The following is a 14,859-nucleotide window of genomic DNA, read 5'->3' as shown; positions in this document are numbered from 1 at the left end:
ACAAACTAGTTATCATGGAAATACTCAATTATGACATTGGACAATACTGAGATTATTCAATTATTTACATTTGCTAGAACTACCTTTGTTACTGATATGCATTTATCAACACTTATTTAGAGTGAAGTAACTGTTATATAATTATTGCTTAGCATCTATCAACATCAACAAATCATTTCAATATAAATTTCTATAAAACATATGGTATATTACACTCAAAAAGACAATAAGTGTATACACAATACCTAGTGCTGTCAAATGTGCAAAGTACACACATTTACAGTACTGTGTAAAAGGCCTAAACACTACATGAACTTTGTGGTCGTAAGACTTATAAAATATTATATATAATCAGACATTTTATATAATCAAACTCAATATATAATCAGTCGCTTAATTAAAACGAACATTAAATATAGGAAATATGTACAAAAATACAACAGAACAACAATTCCTCTTTAAGCAAAAGTCTACTGTATGTTTAATCTGGCTTCACTTGGCACAGTTTTGTTCTAATCGTCCTGACATTTTCTGAAATAATATGCTGTGTAATAATATCAGGCTTCAATCAGCACTTTCCAGAGTTCTTCTTTAGGTTTAGAGTGCCTATCCTTCTTGTTCTGTCCAGGTGATCTCAAACAGCCTCTATAATATTCAGATCTGGACACTGTGGCGGCCATTTCATAACTGTGTCTGTGTTTCGCTAGCTGTTTTCTTTCTCCAAATACGATTTCACTGCAATTAGCGAATCATTATCATGCTGAAAATGAAAACTATTACCACTGAAGTGCTTTCCAGAAGGATTTGCGTAATGTCTTAAAATCTATCTGTACTTTTTAACATTCACAATTCCACCAATTCAGACAATATTGCTAACAACACTGGTAGAAATGCAGCTCAAACCAGGGGTCTGTTCTTCGTACCTCGCTTAAATGATCTAAGATTATTTGGCAGATCCTGGATCTTTTCATCTTGATAACTGATCTCTCGCTAATTTGGTTCTTCAAACAAGTTCGCGAACCAGATTAAAATGTCTGGATAAACTGATCTGAGATCGCTGCGTGTGTTGTGAAGGACAGATCTATCGATCCTCGAAATCATGATCAGCAATGCAACAATTGGCTGACGGCACAGCAGCGTAATGACATCATCTGATTAATATTCAATTATCCATGTGAGCAAAATTACATCAAATTAGCAGTAAACGGTTTGTTAAATATGACACGCAATAACCTTCCACATTTGTTGTGAGCGGCAGGCTTTACACTTTCATGTGTCAAGAGTAATCATCATGTATTTCAATGCAAATGAATGTATTTAGTTCTACATTTAGAAAAGATTTTCTTTATTATAGTAGCCTTTTTTAATCGGTGTAAAGAATAACTGGTTGTTTACAAAAGCATTTTGATATTGGTAAAGGCGTCTGCAACTTGTGGAGCATCAAATCACTGGCATATTAACTATCAAAACATGTTTATGACTGCATAAATGTATTATTGCTTCAAAAAAAGTCACATATTGTGCATTTCTATTATACACAATTTGTACTAAAGCGATCTAAAAAGTTCATATTAACAAGTTTTCTCTTTGCACCACCAGGTGGCCGTCTTTGTACTTTCATTTCGAGGGTGCAGATTGCATATGTTTTATTAATATGTATAACTTTAATTATTTTATTAATGACCATAACTTTATATATATATATATATATATATATATATATATATATATATATATATATATATATATATATATATATAGTTAAAAAATATGTACCATTTTCCCAAGTGTATATAAAACTGTAAGAAAATATCAGTGCTTATATGAATCCTTAATCCTGCTTATATGAATTGAACCTGCTCCCGATCAGGTTTAAGCTAACAGAACTGTTGCTATGACAACAACTCTCGGATCAGCTTTGAAGAACGAAACGATCCTGGATCGTGTCAAATCGTCAATATCCAAATCCAGCTAACCGAGTAATCCACGTACGAAGAACGGACCCCAGGACAACCAGCCTCCCTCATACATTATCTTAAACAATTAAACCTAAAAAATTCCTACCCTTCATTTATTCACCTTATATACATCTCAATTAAATTAAAAATGACAAGAAAATTTTGACTTATAATTTGTTTTGTGGTAAAGGATCACATACTGTACTGTATATCCATCAGTAAATCAACAGATTTAATGTTGGCCTGAAACTTTTGACAGTATGTAAATTATGTAAATACAAGCTTTTATTTTGGATGCGATGAGTATGTTGACAGCTCTAATGATTACATTATAAGCAGTAAGCATAAATATGTACTCTTGTGGTTAATTTCTGACCCTGGGCTCATCAAGAAACACTGTAACTCTGTCTGTAAGTGTTAATGTCTAACCTTTGGTCCGAGTGGTCCAGGCAGCCCAGCTTCACCAGCAACTCCTTGATCACCCTGTGTATCAACATGCTAAATTAACAGACAGTATCGATCCAAAAACACCATCAACATGAGCTGTTACTCACTCTTTCACCCTTATCGCCTTTTTTCCCAGCCAGACCTGGTAAACCATCTGATCCCTAAAAATATCCAAATATAAACACATATTAATATCACTGATAGTAACATTTCTTTTTGTTAAATTTGATCTTCTGCTCATCATGGATGCCAACACACACGCAAAAAATATTGGATTTACTCATTTCTTTGAAGGTAAGTGGTTGCAAACAATTTATATCTGAATTTAAACAAACAAGTTGAACATTACTAAATTGAATTTGTCTGCTTTAATTCAGCCTATATAAATCGTTTGCAACCACTTACCTTAAAAGAAATTAGTAAATCCAATTAATAATTTTTTCAGGGTACATGTGGTCATAAATACTAGGGGTGTAATGCAAAAATTTCTGTAATGCAGAGCTTCTCTCAAGAACGAAATTTTTTATGAGCGATTGCATTTTTTTAGAGGAACACAAAAACTTTTCAAAACTTTTTTTTTTCTCCCACACGTTTTTTATTTTTATTTTTTAATTTTTTGGATGGATCTCAACCACAGTTCAGAACACACGTGATCCATGAATTAATAACTTTTTTTTTTTTAACTTGTAGGTTAATCCAAACTTTATAACAATTGCAGAGAGATCGCCTCCCGCGTCATTTAAATCACATGTATGAAAGCATTGTAAAATATGATGATGACGGAAAAAGTTATGGTGGGACCTACCTAAATGCTTTCTTGGGTGTTTTCTGACAGTTTGTTTAGCCTGCAATAATGAATTCAGTGTAAAGCTGCACAATTAAACATTAAAAGATTGTGTTATCGATTTAAACCCGTGCAACATGCATTATAAATGATCAGCATGTTTATTAATCCTTCGAATCGCTGCATTCAAATCTGCGTTTAATGTTTTGATTAAGTTTTTACACGTTGTCAGTGAGTTACAATTAAATAACAAAGAAGTATTGGGAGAACAGCTTATAGTTCAGATATAAACACTGATGATTCTGGTGTAAAGTTTAAAATCACAATTTAATGGAACTTGAGGCTGGTGAATGTTGTTGCAATTACAGTGTGTGACCAACAGGTTTTTTTTTTTTTTTTTTTTTACCCGGTTTTATTTATTTATTTATTTTTTTATTAATGTCAGGGTAACAACATCATATAAATTTGTTACAAAGAGTGTACATGAGTTTTACAGAGGAGCAAAGCATCAAATAAGCTCATAAATGTGTGACCAACAGGTGGCGACAAACAACCATTAAAATGATGTCACTGAATAGGTTTTCGAAAATGATCCACCTACAGTATAATGAAACATGAAGTTTCATGTGTGAATTGTTGAATCATTAATTGGAAATAAATATGATATGCTGTACAAGATGTTAGATTTCTATATTTAGCATTATCAGCAACTGTAGCAAAGATCATTTTTTATAATGCATATTTTCTTCTTTTTTATTTTTATTAAAACTACCGGTTCTAAGTTCTGTTTGTTAAAACCAAGGGCTTTTTGCAGTATTTTTTTGTATTAATGGAAAGCAAATTACATTTTTCTCCACTCTTTTTTGCTGATCCGAAAAATGGTCCGATCCATGATTTAAAAACCATTGTGTGAGCTCAACCGTAAGATTTGTGATCCATTACACCACTATCCACCACTAAATCCCTTTACAGCAGGGGTGTCCAAACTCTATCCTGGAGGGCCGGTGTCCTGCATAGTTTAGCTCCAACTTCTTTCAGGACACCTGTCTGGAAGTTTCTAGTATACCTAGACCAGGGGTCACCAATCTCGGTCCTGGAGGGCTGGTGTCCCTGCAGGATTTAGCTCCAACTTGCCTCAACACACCTGCCTGGATGTTTCAAGTATACCTAGTAAGAGCTTGATTTGCCTGTTCAGGTGTGTTTGATTAGGTTGGAGCTAAAATCTGCAGGACACCGGACCTCCAGGAACAAGTCTGGTGACCACTGACCTAGACAGAGCTTGATTAGCAGTTTCAGGTGTGTTTAATTGGGGTTAAAAACTAAAATATAGCTGCGTCCCAAATCGCATACTTATGCACTATTCTACGTCATTTTGTAGTATAAATAGTGTAAGTAGTGTGTTCACACTGAAAATTCTAAAAATATTAAGTGCACTTTAATTACCCGGATGATGCACTCATTCAGCCGCTAAAATGAAGTGTGAATGATGGACACTTCACGCACTCAACGACCGCAGGTTTGCTTACGTAGCGGAAGGGGCGGAGCTATCGGACGCACACGTTGAATAACTTTATTTATTTTGGATAGTGAAAGCAAAATTCTCTTACGAGAGTGATTATAGCGCCTCCTGTTGGTGAATGCGGCAATACTCACAGCAGGTATTATTTGATAATTCGGTCGTTTATTTCACTGATTTAGCAACCGTCAAACGTCATCAGGAAAACGGTTTGAATTTCCGCTTAGTAAAAAAACAGTGTGCCATTTGGGACGACACTACATACATATACTATCCTGTTGAGTGTGTAAGTGCATAAGTACATAGTGAATGAGTGCATAGTGTATAGTGTGCTATTTGGGACGCAGCTATATACAGGACACCGGCCCTCCAGGACCGAGTTTGGACACTTCTGCTTTACACTGTAAACAATGCTGGGTTCCACACAATCGATTTGTGTTAGGCAAAATGAAAAAAATTAGGTAGATTAAATATAAAATAATCAAATTGTCTTAAAAAATCCTTAAGAATTGTGTTGTTTCAACTCATTTTAAATAAGCAGTTTAAACAATCTCGATTTTTTAGCGTAGAGGCTTTGTACATTCGAACAGTGTCTAAAATGCCATTTGATGTTGTTTAAATCTCCTCAATCATGTCTTACTTTTTCTCCTCTGTCTCCTGTGAGTCCAGGTTCTCCAAACTCACCGCTGTCCCCCTGTGGAGAGAGACAGTATATCAGGATCTCATCGCAGCAAGAGATTACCAGGACTCCCGGAACTCTTCATCCTTCAGTGAGTATATACTTGATGTCTTTATATCTGGCCCATGCAAATGTAGCACTGCTTACTTTTATGCAACAGTGTACATAATTGTCCAAGTTAAAACTTGCAATCTAAACAAATCTTCTTCAAACTGATCAAGCAAAAACCGAGTGTCATGGTATTGTAAGCAAATAAGTACAAGGGAAACTGCAGTAATCGTTCTGTCATTTGTTGGCTTTGAGGCATCTTGTTCACTCCAGGAAACCTCCTGGATTGTGAGAGTCACAGTAACCGTACAAGAGAAAAGCTTTTATGATTATAGTCATGATTCAGACGCGGGCAGACTGAGATCTGTGATTACTCCTCTAAGTTCTCCACAGTTCTGAAAAAGTCAGCCGATAACTGAGTAACATCCTCAAGAGAAAGGGAAACAAAACGACCACAACATAGACAGAATATCAATCACGGTGCAAAGATTTGTTTATCTCTAATGAAGTGGGTTTTCACCTCAGTAAAAACAAATGTATTGATGACACATTATAATACTATAGATCAGTTTGAGGGATGTGAACAAATACGATGGCCCCGACGTATTTCCTGTTTAACATTTTTTATTTCTACAGCTTCCTAGAATCCACATATTAATAAATAATGCTAGGATAGCTGTTTTAATAAGTTATGATTGATTTGCCTCTTGTTACAGTTATGAAATTGTTTGATAACAAGCAGGAAAAGTTCATGGGCCAATGACACCACCACATTGAAATGCTCTAAATAAAGATGACAGTGCAGAATTCATTGTCATTTTAAACCTTTATAGAGTCCAAACTATTACATTTACACAAATTTGTCAGCTGGAAGTGTTTAATCATTTACAAAAGAAATTGAGAGTATATATTGTTTGATATATTTTTTTAAGTAGAGGTTTTTCCACTGAATGCCTATGTACAGGGGCTTGGGGGCCAATATTATAAGGGGCCAAAACAACAACAAACCCATATCACCCCCTGTCTTCACTTTTGTCCGAGACAATGCACCCTACCACCCCCCGCTATTCACGACAACACACTACCCAAACCCATCAATCCCCCACCCCCACCCCTTTTCACTTTCGTCTGCAACAACACCCATCCCCCTGCCCTTTTCACTTTTGTCTGCACTTTGTACTTAAAGTGTTCATATTGGTACCGCAAACGTATATATTAGTACCTAAAAAGATTAGGAGGAACTTTTTTGTACTTTTTAGGTACTAATATCCACCCTAAAGGTAATAATTAGGACCTTTTAGGTACAAATTTATACCTTTTCAAAAGGTACCACCCCAGTGACAGCTCACCTTTATTTCTGAGAGTGTTCAGTTGAAGTCAAAATTAGTCCCCCTCCTGTAAATAATTTTTTCTTTATAACATATATGAATTTTAACAGAGCAAGGCATTTTTCACAGTATTTCCTATAATATTTTTTCCTCTGGAGAAAGTATCATTTGCTTAATTTCAGCTACAATAAAAGCAGTTTTTTTATTTTATTTGATCTTAAAGTAATTATTATTAGCATCTTTAATCAATATTTGTTTTTAATTGTCTAAAGAACAAACCACTGTTACACAGCGACTCACCTAATTACCCTAGTTAAACCTTTTAATGTCACTTTAATCTGAATACTAGTGTCTTGAAAAATATCTGGTCAAATATTATTTACTGTCATCATGGCAAAGATAAAAGAAATTAGTTATTAAAAATGAGTTATTTAAACTAGTATCTACTATTACTATTTTCACTCTTACAAACCCAAAAGCATGTTGTTGTTAATGGGGTGAAAACTACCACAATCAGGATATTTAAACAGGCATTTATGGTTGCATGCATCACAGAATCGGTCCTGATGCAACACTTCTTCCAAACGCAGTATGTATTATGATCACCAGGGTAGCTCAGCTACCTAGTTTGGCCAGTTTCTAATCCAGCACTGACACAGGAAACCCATTGAAAAATATAGCAGACAGTGTTGAGATGTTAACTGCTGAAAATATCATTAAAATGGTTTCATCACACACTGAATACGGTAGAGAATAATTAGCAACATCTCTTTCTGCTTAGCCATAGAGTAATAGCAACACCGCTCTGACACAAACAACATCTATGTATGACAAAGATGATAGAATGAGCACAAGATTCGAGAAAGACAGAGACAGAGACAGACCTCAAACACAAACATGCGTTTGCGGCATCATGCATTTTAACCAGCTAACTCCTCCATATGCGGCTATGCTAACATAAGAACACACAGATAAATAGGATTACATTTACACATACACACATGAAAACATTCATGCAAATCACCGTTACGCAAACTGTACACAGAAAAACACACACAAGCAATTGTGAATCATGCATAAAAACTGTAAAACTAGTAATTCACATGTTCATAACATGTTCTTGGTGGCTGTTTATGTCATTTAAATAAAATGCTGCAACCTCATTCATTGGTTAAAGGGGAGAGAGAGGGTTTGTTCACAAGGGCTCAGGTGATGTCGTAAGAGATGGGTTTTTAGTTTTAGTTGTCGTTTGCAGTCCATGTGGGAATTTGAAGATCATTCCAAGAGCATGGAACACTGAATGAACTTATTGTGTTCATATTGTATTTTTTAATTATTAAATATGTACTGGAAAACATCTCATCTGTGGGACAGTAACAGTTAAGGGAATAAAAATCACTTCTAAAAAGTGGAGGTGGCAACCAAGCGGCAACCTCATGCTCTCCTTGGAAAGGTAATACGGAAGTAACTAAAACTGCAATTCATTGATTTGCCTTTGGGGGCTGGCTCCAGAAAATCCAAATGATTACTGACTGCAATGGTAAATTGGCCAATTTTACAGCTGATAAAAACATGTTTACAGCCTGGTACAAAAGATGGCTTTGCGTCATATAGCTAATACTGCCTTTCATGACAACTGTGAGGGGGTGAATTTTTTTTATAACTCATCCGTTTAATTTATATTAGGTTATATTAAGTCTCCATAATTAAGGGTGCAGCCACTTGAGAGACAGCTAGGCCTCGCTGCTCGCTGTCTCGTCACTTCAGCTGATTCCGGCTGATAACCTGCTGAGCTTGGCATATACATTGTATTTTTGTTATGTTTTATGTGGCTTTACACAGTCAGTTGCAGAATTATTTCCTGCAATTATCAGATGATATGGCATGCTGTGTGCACTTTTTTTTTGTGCTCACAAACCGTTCAAGTTGCCTCCATTTCCAAGGTGAGTAAAATTATATACTTATATACCTTCTCCATACATGTATTTGTTTTATTTAAGATCCTTTATAATGTTCTTTAGACCTGTAAAGCACTCCAAAATCTGACAGATTGATTAGCTGTTGGCTCTCGAACAGTCATCTGATGCGTTGTCATACAGTGTTATGCCTGGATTTCATCAATAGCTTTATGTTTACTAACACAGACTATATTTAAAGAGTTTTGAAGTAATTCACGTTTTCCTCTGGTAGAAAAGCATCATAAGAGCAATGCTTAGTGACTCAATGTATTACAACATTGTTTTTAAAAGTCGAAACACTTTATTGATGTAGTGTACAACCATGTGGTCAGAACACAAACGGGTCGCAGGTAGTATTAGGCGTTCCTCCCAAAATATAAGTTGTTTGAGCACACTTCGTTATTATTGTTCATTTATTCGTTTGCTGGAAATTAGAACTGAATTTAAAAAAAGTTTTGAAACAAATCTGCGCTTAACAAACAAACTTAATTATTTATAGGCTAATGGATCTCTGTGCGTACAAGAAGTTTCCCTATCAATGAGAAGTGAAAGTAAATAATGAGGAGGCTCATCTCTCATTCTGGAGCTGTACATGCTCTGTTTAACTGTTTTCTCTCTAGTGAAGCGTTCAGTTATTCCACTTACGAAGTCCGTCATGTAAATAGCAAACACACTATGGCGTGACACAACTTAAAGGGAATGGGAGATGAGACTCTGATTGGTTTATTCTCAAAACACACCTATAACTCATTAAGAGAACAAGCTCAACCCTGTTAGACCATGCGCCACGGCGCAAAGCGGATTTTTCCATCCCTTAAATAGTAAAAGTGGATTCTGACACGCCCTTAATGCTTTTGCGCCCTGTGCTTTAGACTTTGTGCATGGATCGTCAAAATAGAGCCCGTTGTGCTTTGTCAGAATATGTTTGAAAATCTTCACTAAAATATTACTTAGGTCAAAAATAAATGATGCAAAATTTGCAAGATGCCAAAACTGTGCTGTTGTTAGCACAATGTCAGTCACTGCATGTTGGCAAAGGAGCTGTGTCCTGTAAATAAACACAAAATAATAATTGTATGGAATTATCTCCTGCATTAAGATGCTCTTTGAGCATCTCCTGAAACCTTGCTGTGTTTTGTGGCCATTGTTTTGTCTGTCTGTTTATTATTAACCTGCTTAAGTGAAGTTTATTCATAAACTAATTTCGAGAGGATCACGTGATTATGATTGAACACAGCTGGTTCTGCATTAGCATGCATGATCCACCAATCAGGCCATTCCTAACCTACTATAAAGAGCCAGGGTTTCTCACTACAGTCTTCGATTTGAAGAATCCCCCCTTCCACCCCTACCTCTTCACCTTTCCCTCCATAGGGCGGCACGGTGGCCCAGTGGTTAGCACTGTTGCCTCACAGCAAGAATGTCACCGGTTCTAGTCTTTTAACAGGCCGGTGGTCGTTTCTGTGTGTAGTTTGCATGTTCTTCGCATGCTTGCGTGGGTTTTCTCCGGGTCCTCCAGTTTCCTCCCACATTCCAAAAACATGCACAACAAGTGAATTGAACAATCTAAATTTTGCACCACAGTCAATCTCTCATCCTGCAGCATATCTCTTCACAGCATTCAAATTTTAGTCATCAGTTCTTATCAAGGGGGAGTTGTCGAGATCTACCTGAGCTCAAAGCTCCCCTCTCGCCCTGCAAACGGGAGGGAGCCCAGAGCTCAAGGACCTTTTGGGCTCAGGGCTCTCTCCCGGGACAGCATGCCAAACCCGCTTATAATCAATCATCAGCTAAGTGTGAACTCTTGAAGTACTACACGAGTCAATTTTCACCACTGTAAAAATGATTTTCTTACTTAAGAGTTTTTGAGTTTTGTTTGCCCCATTGGCAGAATATTTAGCTTGTTTTATGGAAAAACTGACTTAATTTTAACTTATTATTTTTGAAAACAAGACAATGTTTAGCTTGTCTAGTGAATGCTTCTTCATTTAAATTTTTTTAGATATTTGGACTAGAAACAAAACAAAACCTTTTTATTTGTGTGGTTTCTAGGCCAGTTGCAGGAAATTCCACTGACCAGTCCAGCATGCCACATTTTTCAGGATGTGGACGTAAGCTGGCATCTAAATTGGTCAAATAGTGACCGAGTCCAGCTGAAATCTCAAATTACCTCCATTCAATCAGGCACAAATCACAGCTGGCCTGATTCTGGCCTGATATGATAATAAGCACAGGTAAGTGTTTAAAACCCAACAGCTGCCAATCTATTCCCAAACACCACAGTCGTCTTGTTCTCCAGTAAGCATCTCTGTTTGATAGAGGTTAATTAGGATGTTATTGTGAGGAAATTATGCCCTGGAGTCCGTCTGTCTGTCTGTTTTAAGCGTGTGAGTGGGTGTTCGTGTTTTGCATGTCCTCTGAGGTTGGCAGACCCATAATTCAGCCATTCAAAATATGGTATTTTTATTGTTCTCATCATGAAAAGAGTGGCAATTTGCATCATTTTTTCTTTTCAGCTATGCTCTCTTGTAATCTTAGACTTGAATTGAAGGGAGGAAGAACGTTTATGAAGGAAATGGCTTCTGTTGTGCACAAAATGATGGGAAGACACACACATGCACATGCACAAACAAGCACAAACATATACAATCCACCTCATTTTTCAGCGTGAAAGTATTTTGACTGGGTCACTTTTGATGTATTAGCCCGTATAGGCAAATAACTAGAAGAAAAGTGCTAATGTCAAAATATGTTTGGGTCACTGTAAGCTTTCATCTCAACTTTTGTTGTTATTTTGCTAGCTCACATTGTTATTATGAATCTGTGTAAGTTAATCCACTGAAAACATGTGTTTGATTTAGTAATCTTCAATCAAAGTCTGAGAATTGCTTCTGCATTCATAGTGGCGGTCCTTTTGTTGACGTCAACCCGATAATTTCCATAGCAACTGCATACTCTCTTACTGTTAGTTTGCTCAAAAGAAAGCCACACCCCCTACTCAATATTCTGTTTCAGTTGGAAGTACATTAACATACTGGTATAAAAGTCTCAGCAACTTCCAGTTCAATGTTGCATTATATGCTGCTGCTAATGCTAACATATTTAGCATTGCGTTAGCACACATGAGTATCGACATGGTTTTCTTTTTTTAGGCTTTAATTAGCATGCTAACTATATTTTTTAACACTATTTAGCAGGTTGTAACATATACTAGCATATTTCTAATATGCTTAACACATGGCTAATGTTGTAGCATGTAAGCATTAATGAAACAGTTTGTAGCATTTACATTAACCTTTTTCTTCTAACATCTGCTAACTGTGCTAGCATGCTTTTAGCAACGTTACTAGGATGATGTTGCTAACATAATATTTAGCATTTTGTTAGCATGCATGCTGTAAACATGTTTCTACCATGGTTATCTTTTTGTTAGCTTTAATTAGCATGTTGACAATGTCTGTAGGATGTTGACTGTTACTAGCATGTTTTACATGTTGTTAGCATGATTTATAATATGCATGGTTTATAACATTTTAATATTGTTCACATTATTTAGCATGTTTTAACATATACATGGCTAATGTTGTGACGTAAGCATTAATTAACCACTTTATAGCATTATAGCATTCAACCTTTTTTCTAGCAATTGTTACATTACTGTGCTAGCTTGCGTTTAACAATGTTACTAGGATTATGTTACTAACATATTTAACATTTGGTTAGCAACTGGTTAGCCTGATTATCATTTTGTTAGCTTTAAGTAGCATGTTGATAATGTCAGTGTCAGATGGATGTTTATTGTGTTGCTAGCTTGTTTCAAATTGTTGTTAGCATGATTTATAATGGAAGATGTCCTAGTCTAGCTGCATAGTTTTGATACACATAAATAGATCACATATGAATAAATATTTTTATCACATGTATGGCTAACACTTTAATATTGGTTTAGCATGTTTTAATACTAGCATGTTTCTAATATACTTAAAACATGGAGAATTTTGTAGCATGTAAGTATTAATAAATCACTTTTTAACGTTTACAGTAAACCTTTTCTAGCAATTGTAACATCTGTTAACTGTGCTAGCATGCGTTTAGCAATGTTGCTAGGATGAACGTATTTTACATTTGGCTAGCCTGGTTATCATTTTGTTAGCTTTAATTAGCATGTTGATAATGTCAGTGTCAGAAGGATGTTTATTGTGTTGCTAGCATGTTTTACAATTGTTGTAAGCATGATTTATAATGTAAGATGTCCTTGTCTAGCTGCATAGTTTTGCTACTCATAAATAGATCACATATGAATAAATATTTTTAACACATGTATGGCTAACACTTTAATGTTGGTAACATTATTTAGCATGTTTTAATACTAGCATGTTTTTAATACACCTAAAACATGGAGAATTTTGTAGCATGTAAGTATTAATAAATCACTTTTTAACATTTACAGTAAACCTTTTCTAGCAATTGTAACATCTGTTAACTGTGCTAGCATGCGTTTAGCAATGTTGCTAGGACGAATGTATTTTACATTTGGTTAGCAACTGGTTAGCATGGTTATCATTTTGTTAGCTTTAATTAGCATGTTGATAATGTCAGTGTCAGATGGATGTTTATTGTGTTGCTAGCATGTTTCAAATTGTTGTTAGCATGATTTATAATGGAAGATGTCCTAGTCTAGCTGCTCCTACAGTTTTGTTACTCATAAATAGAGATTTATTTGTATGATTGACAAGAGTCCTAACAATGTTTAACAAGAAATTTGATCTCATAAGAAGAAAATATAATCAAGATAGATATGAAGAAGAGCAACATAACTTTGCACATGTCAAAATAAGGTGGATACATTCGCTGTTTTTGTTTTGCATCTGGAGGAGTTTGACTGTTAAACTCATGACCTTACCTTCTCTCCTCTATCACCTTTGATAGAGACAGCCTGACCCTGCAAATAATCAATCAACACCGATCAATTATTCTCCAGGCCCATAGAGGAAGAAACAGAAGATGAAAATCGAGAGCATATGAAAATAAATCGGTTTACTGTTAACAATCTATCCACAATACTGTAGAAACAGCTGATTATTCTAATAAATATCCATGCTGTTTTAGGTTCATTTAAACAGTCAAGAAACTGTTTTAAGTAATAATATTGGTGGCATACACGTTCTCCTTTCAGCCCTTTGAGTCCTGGTGGTCCTTCTGCCCCTTTAAGACCAGGATCCCCCTGCAGATGTACAGTTTATGCAGTAACCCGGTGAGGAAACAAATCAGAAACACAATCCGGAGATATGAAGATGCATATTGAGGATGTTGTGATTGTAAAATGCTAATTGACCTTTTCACCCTTGGGCCCCGGGGCACCCGGTAGACCTGTATCACCCTGTAGGATGAAAAAGATTGAGAGAGATAGCAAATGACAGAGATTTTGAAAGAAAAACGAGAGCGTAAAGAACGAATGCATTACAAAAGCAAGTGAATGCATTACAAATGAATTCAGCATAAAAAAATTGATATCTAGCCTTATATGCTGCACTGAATTTTACATGTTGAATACAATTAATTTCTGTCAAACATTGTCAAGCTGTTGTACAATAACAAATAATGTCAAGCTATATTTTGAATATCTATGACATGCTTATTTAATTCATATTTAATAAATGCTTAGGCAAATACTTTGTACAGGTTATAGATATAATTTATGTACTACTGTTTTTTTATTATTTAGTTAATTATTATTATTATTATTTTAAAATTATTTAAATATATCACAAACTAAAACTATAATATAACATTAACATAATAACATCCAATAATTGCAATTATTCAAAATCTCATGTCAAAATAATAAATTTTAGGGCTAATATACAGACCTATGTTCTGAATTTATTTATTTTTTAATATCTATGACATGCTTATTTAATTTATATTTAACAAATGCTTAGAATTATGTACAAGCTGATATAATTTATTTACTATTGTGTTTTTTATTATTTAGTTATTTATTAATAGAATTATTTTTAAATGAATTTAATACATCACAAACTACAACTATGATAACATAATAACAATAATTCAATAATTGCAATTTTCTTCACAGTCTCATATCAAAATAATTCATTTTAGAGATAATATACAGACCTA

The 14,859-nt window shown here is 35.1% G+C and overlaps 1 protein-coding gene across 7 annotated transcripts in view; it reads right to left on the bottom strand.

The window, feature by feature from the left end:
* Positions 1–14,859, bottom strand: part of col22a1 (collagen, type XXII, alpha 1) — a 129,798-nt gene that overhangs the window by 53,644 nt on the left and 61,295 nt on the right. For 5 of the 7 annotated variants that reach the window (XR_015515655.1, XR_015515654.1, XR_015515656.1 and 2 more), the window contains 6 exon segments: positions 14,054–14,098; positions 13,880–13,942; positions 13,622–13,660; positions 5,346–5,399; positions 2,513–2,566; positions 2,388–2,441 (listed from right to left, as the gene is read on the bottom strand). Coding sequence is in view for 3 of the 7 variants with exons in the window: in XM_087293833.1 (XP_087149959.1) it covers positions 2,388–2,441; positions 2,513–2,566; positions 5,346–5,399; positions 13,622–13,660; positions 13,880–13,942; positions 14,054–14,098 (309 nt within the window). In the remaining 4 variants the exon portion in view is untranslated. 7 annotated transcript variants of the gene reach the window in all.

The sequence above is a fragment of the Danio rerio genome, chromosome 19 (assembly GCF_052040795.2).
Source record: "Danio rerio strain M-AB ecotype USA chromosome 19, GRCz13ab, whole genome shotgun sequence".
NCBI classification, from domain to species: domain Eukaryota; kingdom Metazoa; phylum Chordata; class Actinopteri; order Cypriniformes; family Danionidae; genus Danio; species Danio rerio.
The sequence above is the reverse complement of the archived record's forward strand: the minus strand, read 5'-3'. Positions and strand labels throughout refer to the sequence as shown.